This window comes from Corvus brachyrhynchos, unplaced genomic scaffold (genome assembly GCF_000691975.1).
Source record: "Corvus brachyrhynchos isolate BGI_N302 unplaced genomic scaffold, ASM69197v1 scaffold365, whole genome shotgun sequence".
NCBI classification, from domain to species: Eukaryota; Metazoa; Chordata; class Aves; order Passeriformes; family Corvidae; genus Corvus; species Corvus brachyrhynchos.
The window spans coordinates 1158830-1166280 of NW_008239544.1; the positions used below are offsets into that span (position 1 = coordinate 1158830).

General features: G+C 50.5%; 1 protein-coding gene across 1 annotated transcript in view; it reads right to left on the reverse strand.

The window, feature by feature from the left end:
* The window catches only part of FANCA (Fanconi anemia complementation group A), a gene marked incomplete at its 5' end in the record, with an annotated part of 33390 nt that overhangs the window by 4667 nt on the left and 21272 nt on the right, over window positions 1–7451 (reverse strand). Inside the window, 12 exons of the mRNA XM_017741344.1 lie at window positions 2–133; window positions 887–999; window positions 1603–1707; window positions 2053–2112; window positions 2971–3076; window positions 3374–3540; window positions 3758–3824; window positions 4282–4410; window positions 4938–5011; window positions 6021–6197; window positions 6396–6492; window positions 6629–6828. Of these exons, the coding sequence (XP_017596833.1) occupies window positions 2–133; window positions 887–999; window positions 1603–1707; window positions 2053–2112; window positions 2971–3076; window positions 3374–3540; window positions 3758–3824; window positions 4282–4410; window positions 4938–5011; window positions 6021–6197; window positions 6396–6492; window positions 6629–6828 (1427 nt within the window). The remainder of the gene's footprint in view (window position 1; window positions 134–886; window positions 1000–1602; window positions 1708–2052; window positions 2113–2970; window positions 3077–3373; window positions 3541–3757; window positions 3825–4281; window positions 4411–4937; window positions 5012–6020; window positions 6198–6395; window positions 6493–6628; window positions 6829–7451) is intronic.

The following is a 7451-nucleotide window of genomic DNA, read 5'->3' on the forward strand; positions in this document are numbered from 1 at the left end:
TTCAGCCCCCAGCCTCTCCAGTGCCTCCTTCCCTCGTCCTCGTGGTGACTGCTGCAGGATGGCACTGTGGAGGAAGGCAGCTGAGAGCCAAGAGGGGTCACAGAGAGGGAAAACTGCTCCTGAACAAAGGAACCTGGGAAACAGAACAAACACGTCAAGGGTTTGGACATAAAAAAGGGGAAAAAGCACAGCTGTGAATGAGGAGGAAATCGGGGAGTTGGGCAAAGGTGCAAGTTTGTGACTGGGACAAAAAAGTAAATCATTCTCTCCATTTTGTTTTCCCTGTAGTTGGGTGCTACCTGGAGACAGCTGTAAAAAAGCCAAAGTCTAGAAGCAGACAGAAGCATTCCCAAATCTCTTTTATCAGCAGTTGGACAGGCAGTAACTCTACACTACAGAAGCATGTGATTATCACCTGTCATAACCTGCAAGGAGATTCTTACATAAACTCCCAGCTTTTGGAGAAAAGCTGCAGGGCACTGACAGACCGTGTAAGGAGAGGTAAAGAAGGAAGCAAGCAGCCAGTGAGCAGCTTCAGGAGCCAGTGAGCAGCTTCAGGAGCCCAGATGCCCCAAATTCAGGGAGCAAAGGGTGCGGCAGCTCCCGGGAGTGACTCAATGCCTGCGGAGGCTGTGCCTAACCAGGACTCTGCCTCCCAGCCTCCTCTGCAGAGATCCCCTTTTCCCTGTGGGGAAGCACTCTGACCCACATTGCACACAGGGCCAGACTAAATAATTAGAATGACCCATTTTGAGTTTAAGCCCTGCAGAGGAGTCTGTCTAGAGCTGTCCTGCAAGCCTCAGCCCACGTGAGCATCCCATCCTGCCTGGCCTCCAGGGCTGGTCCCTCCAGGACAGCAGCTCCACGCTCCATCCCTCACACACACCTGGTGCCTGAGCCATGCCAGCTCCTCAGTCTGTCCAGTTCTTCTGCAAGTGGAGCCCCAAAGAGTCTCTTCCACTGAGAGCAAAGCACTGGCTCCAGCCTCGGCCACCAAAGCTGGGGACAAAGATGGAAGCCAGCAGCATTAGGGGTGGGGCCTCAGTGGTTGCTTGCAGTCTGGTACAGCCAGGTACTCAAGGAAAGGTTTTTCCCCTCTCCTTAGTGAAGAAGCCCAGGCTGTACATGCACACATCAGAAATGGGAGAAATGTCATGCCCTGGAAATGCAGAGGCTCACACCAGGCTGCCCTGGGACTCCTCTGGCAGGAGCAGTCAGAATGAAAGAACTGTTCCACAGAGGTGATGGCCACGCTCAACACATGCACCAAAACCTGTGTAAAACTGCACATGAGGAGTTACACACAGGAGAGAGGAAAAAAAAGGGATTTTTTGGCATTTTGGTTGCTTGTGATGTAACCACCAGCCCACACAGTGCATCAGAGACCAGGACAAGCCTCCAGCTCCCCTCTCTGGAACAGCCCCTGTGGCAGCACCCCAAGAGCTGGGGTCAGTGATACCAAGGGCTCAAAAACACCCTGCACATTTCCAAAGGCTTTAAGAGTTTCTGCTGGATGTTGCACACTTAGATAGTGTTCAACACAAGCTCTGAACTGGTGCTGCATTTCTCCCAAAATCAGAGAGCCAAAACGAGATCAGTTACCGCTGCAGAGAGGAGCACCATGGGACACTTAGTTTGACACTTTGTTAGAGCCTCGTTGACCCCTTCTGCTGCATCCTCACAGTCCAAGCTGGCATTAAGCAGGCCCTGGAAGAGGACAAATGACAGGGTGACTCCACACATCCCTCTCTGCTGCTCCAAGTCCCTCACTGAGCGTGTGTAAACTGATCTGAGATAACTGTAGGGGTCAGCACGGCTCAGCAAAAGAAATGTGTACCAACAGCTCCTTCCCCCACCAGCTTTGCTGCATTGTATTAAAATTCACCTCCACCACTACTTCCTCCTGCTGCTTCCCCTCCTCTCCCTGGATTACCCCTCTTCTCGGAATTACATCAAGGGTTCTCAGAAGGAGGGTACAAAGGGGACACCTCGTGTATCAGGAGGAAAGCTCTGAGCAGGGACAGTGAGGCAGAGTGACAAAAGCAGCATTACCCTGAAGAAGTGAGCTGTGATGTCGTAGGAGAGCGCGTACCCTCTGGAACAGACGTTCTTCTGCAGGAAGACATGGAGAGGGAAAAGAAAATCATCATTCCTTGCCTTTGGAATGTGATTTCCTTAGAGCATTTCGGGTGTCTGGCAGAGAAGGGCTCAGGCAGCACAGAACCACACTGTGAGTCCTGCAGGCCAGCTCAGGTGGCAGGAACGTGGTTTCCACATAAAGCACTCCCACGGACCTGAGCTGCACGGCCCCCACGTCCCTGCCCACCCCGAGCCCAGGGCGGCAGCAGCAGATGGATTAACAGTCTTGGGGTGAACAGAGGTTTCTGGCTGTGCCTAATATCACAGTGCAGGAGGGCCTGGAAAGGCCAGTCAGGACGAATAAACAGAAATCAGCTGTCCTTGGAGCACAGAGCAGTGTCCTGAGGGACCTGCAAGGCAAATGACCTTCCAGAAAGCTGCAGGGATGTCCCTGGGTGTTTCTCAGGAGGATGAGGAGGATCTCACTCTACAGCAAAACAGTTCAAGGCCCTGGCATGACAGAGGGATTGGAGAAGGGCTCATGCTCAACCCCTTCCAGGCCTCCATGGAAACGCTGGAGGTTTGTCTGTAACCCACTTCACCAAACAAAGCGACTCCCAAGGATTTGCTCTCAATAGTGTAAAATGCCACCAAAGTTCCAAATGAATGAACCCAAAAGTCACAGAATCATGGAATGATTTGGGTTGGAAAGGGCCATGGGTAGGAACACCTTCCATAGACCAGGTTGCTCCAACCTGGCCTTGAACACTTCCAGGGATGGGGCAGCCACAGCTTTTCTGGGTAGTTTGGATGCGACCTCCTTCCCTAAATTCAAATGTGAGGTCTTTGTCTAGAGCATTTAGCAATCACCACTTGGCTCACGTCACCTACCAGCTCCGAGTTCACAAAACAAAAAAAGTCATCACAGTCCAGCACTGTTGTGTTTCCTTTCCAGCACGTGGTGATCAGGGTGGATGCAGGGAGCCCAACCAGAATCCTTCAGCAGGGAAGAATGAAATATCGAGGTTACTGTCAGGGAGAGAACCAGCCTCCCCATGAAGATGTGTGACACCCAGCCCGCTGCAGGGGCGACTCGTAGCCCAAGATGGCCCATGGAAACACAGCTAATTCCAGTGGGTGCCAGGGAATAAGTGTCCCCTGCACAGTTGTCCCCACGACATCCAGTGCCACTGTCCCTTGCTGTGGAACCAGAGGGGAGGACACTGCACACAGCACCCTGCCCCGAGCAGCAGTGTTGCTGGGGGCATTCCCAGCTGCTCAGGCCTGCACTTACCTTCTGTGCAGCAGCAGCTCCTGCTGCCTCCACAGCTGCTCTCCCAGAGCAGATCCATGCTGGCTGGCTGTCAGTCTTCCCCGGAGAATCTCGAACAGGAAGTGTTTCTGGGCAGCTGAGCAGCCAGGAAGCAGCTTTGGCCTGCACCTCAGCTCCAGCACCAGCTCCTGAACAGGGTGGTGGAGAAACCAGTGAGGGCCACACACCAGCCTGCTCTCCAACCCTCTTTGTTTCTCTGAAGCAACCAGAGATGAAAAAGAGCCTCTCCCCATCCCCACAGCACTGCCCACACGTGAGAGCTGAATGGAGCCTTGCCAACAGCGAGGAATGAGGGAATACTTTGGTCAAGTTCAAGGACTGAACATCCTCAGAGTCTGAAATCACCTGCAGCCTGCAGAGAATCTCCGGGCTGACTGATATCTTCGACTGGCCACAGCCACCCAGGTCCAGCCTGAAATTAGAGGACACACGAGGTAACTCACCCTGCTAGCCCAGGGGACAGCACAGTTCAAATACAGTCAGATGCTTCAGATGAACACAGAGCTCAGACATTGTGCCTTAAATAAGCTGTAGCTGAGGCAGCAGCTCTGCTCTAACCTCCCTCCTCATTTTCCAGCTCCAGCCACGCCCCTGGGGCATTGCTGCTTGTCTGGCCGAACAAATCTGAGTGCAAAGTCAACTTAAAAAAGACAGCCAGACGAGGGCCTCTCTGTGGCTGCAGCCCCAGACCTCTGTCACCTAAAGCAAGAGGCTTATGCTCAGACTGGTGAGTCACACGGGGCCACCTCCCAGCTCCCACTTCCAGCCAGACCAGAAGGGAATGGCTTCCCCAGTCCCACGGAAGGGACAAGCTCCCAGTGCACAGCCTCAAGGCCATTACCAGAAGGGGAAGTCATGGCACAGAATACCTCTGTGAGGAATCCAGGATGGCATTGATGATGACTCCACAAGCCTTCTCCAGGTCTCCATCACAGCCACCAGCAGCAGAAGGTGCAGGAAGGTACCGCTGATAGATGGCCCAGTAATGGAAATCCTGTCTGCAGTAAGGAAAAGGAGGAGATGGGAAACCTACTGGAATGATGCCCTTCCCTTGATGTAGAAGGAAGCTCACACATCAAGTGTGATGAGTGATGTGTGCTCAGATAAAAGCACCATGTAAGTACAGACATGAAGAGTCCTCCAGCAGACCCCACCCAGCTCTGGCTTCCAGAACAGGGAGGGTTTGTCACAAGTTGTTTGGAAGGGCTGCACATGCAGGCTGTGTGGGTGAGCCTCAGAGAACCATGGAATGGCTTGGGTTGGAAAGGACCTTACAGCCCATCCAGTTCTACCCCCTGCCATGGCTCCACCAGTCCAAGCCCCATCCAGCCTGGCCTTCCTCAAGTAAAAACATACACAGAGCTCATTCCAGCAGTGCTTGAACTCAGGACAAACCACAGCAGGCAACAGGCATTTGTATCCTGCAGCAACTCTTCATTTACTTCCTGATCTTCAGTGTTTTTCCCTAATTTTGATGGGAGACTCTTGCACTATTCCCTTTCCAACAGAGCCCCTTGGCCCTTACCTTTCTGAAGCAGAGAGGATGTCCTTTTCAGGGCACACTTCCAGCTCCATCAGCAGCCACTCTCTGAAAGATAGCTGGGAAAAACAAGGATTTAGGAGCAGGGAAGAACACCAGGGGAAATAACTTGAGCAGAACAGCCACCTGCTGCCCCACATAAACCCCACCTTCACTTCCTCTCCAGACACAATCCCGTGTGGATTAAGAGATATGAAACAAGAGACATCAACCCAAAGAAGTTCCTGTCCTGTTTCTCTTATTAAAAAATTCAAGCTAAAACCCCACTGGCCTTCAAAAATTCATGGAAATCCCATAAAGCCTGTCCCACGCACACCCATCCCTTTGACATTTCCAAACACACTCATCCCCTCCGAGCCCAGATACCAGGATGAACGGGTGTTATTAGAAATAAAGGTAAAATGAGCAAAGCTCAGACAGGCGGTGTGAGCATCAAAGACAGGTTCTAACACAGGGGTGTTCCAGCCCTGGACACTGAGCCAGCCAAGCACAAGGACTCATTCTAGGAACACCACAAACTGCTCTGCACAAAGACAAACTGGTTTTAGAGGAAGTGTGTTAAAAAAAAGAGAGTCTGTCAAATCAGAGACTTTGCAAAGGTGGTACAAAGAGAATAGCTGAGGTGCTTTGAGCGAGGCTGAGCCAGGCAATCCAAGGTGCACAGGTGGCTCGGGGGAACACTGGCATTTAGACAAAGCACCAGAAAAGCAAGGATTTCCAGTTATTTGCCTCTCCATCACTTCACAGAGAGCACAGCAGGGAGCCAGGGTGATGGACAGGCCTTTGCTCTGCAGTGCCTGAGCTTCTACAGCTTGCCAAGCTTCCTGCTTTTCCAAGAAGTAGGACACAAAAGTTTTACCTCTGGTTTTCTCTTTCTATCTTATCATCCCCATCAACATCCCAGCCCACATGACTCAGCTGCCAGACAACTTTTCAGGTATTTCGTTCTTACTTTCAGGCATTAAGTTCTTACAAGAAGCTTTTGATCACCAATAAGGAAATTGCAAAGGGAAGATCTAAAAAGGTGAGAATCAGATGGTGAATTTGGGTGATGGAAAAGATTTGTACCTGGAATGCCTTTTCCTCCAAGAGCTCCTGGAAGCGTGCTTGCTTCCACAAACACAGGCTGGCTCTCCTGTAGTTCAGAGAGGGGCAGGACAGGGAACTCCAGCTGAGGGCAGCTTTGGCCTCCTCACACAGGACTCCCCGAGCTTCCAAGCTCAGCCGTGGCACGAGGTACTGCAGCTGGAATGGAAACATCACACCCTGCTCACGGCAGGCCCAGAGCCACCTCTGCTTGTGTGGAACTGCCAAACAAGCAGAGGCACCAAGAGCTAGGAGGGGAGGGCACTGAGGTGTATTTCTACATTGTTTTCTTGGTGTGATACTTGCACAGGGACCTGCAGCAGGAAATTGGTAATAGCAAAACTTCTTCCCTTTTACCTTTTTAATCAGGCCAGGGGGAATCAAGGCACAAAAATCTTCATAAGAGCAGGATGAGAACTTGCACATCAGATAAGCGGCTGCTGCAGTGCAAAACCTGAGAGAGAAAAGGAAAGAACTCCATTGTCTGGTTGGTTCAACCACCTCCACAGGCTCTGGAAATCCTCCACGGGAGCCTTCCCAGCATCCCAAAAAGCTAGGGGAGCAAGGAGGTGGTGGATGCCCCACCTCACCTCAGGCAGAAGGCAAACGACTCTTCTGTCCTGCACACGAGCAAGGAGCTCCAGTACTCTGAAACAGAAAGGGCCTTTCCAGGAACAGGCTGAGAAACCCCAAAACTGGCTTCCACTCCAGGAATTAAAGCTCTGCATTCACTTAAGTGAATCACAAAAGCTGCTAGTCCTAAAATATGAGCGGCACTGAGGGAAGGACCCTGAAAGGGAAAATAAGTAAAGAACAGGAGAGATATTTTTGGTAACTTTGTAACATTTGTAAATTTTTTACATCTTCTTTGTCTCATTGTAACAGTTTAATATTTCATTTCTAATACTATAACACTTCACTTGTATTATTGTAACATTTTGTACCAAAACAAGGTTTCTCAGGGAAAAAACTCAGGCTTAGTGAAGGAGCAGAGCATTGTTTCTGCCCACCGGTAGTGCAGCAACAACTGAGCAGATGAGAGACAACCTGCAGCAGAATGGGAGGTTTCTCCAATACAGCAACCTGAAATAACTCACTGTAAATTCAGATTTTGGGATTCTCAAGGCTTTTTGGCTTCTCTGACAGCTAATTTAGTCTATCAGCCTGTTATTTTCACCCTTGCAATATCACAGGGGAGAGGAAATAAACCAAGCAATGCTTTAATAACAAAACCATGCACTCCTTCAGCCCAGATAGGAGTATTTTAATTTTATTTTTTAATTTTTACAGCTGAGTTATTCAATGTGGAAGATTAGGAATGAAGCATCCTGCCATTTTTCTTTTGTCTCTTTCCTAAACTTGCCTATTTTAGCTTCTGTTAAAATGTCTCAGAATGCATTAACCTTCCACAAG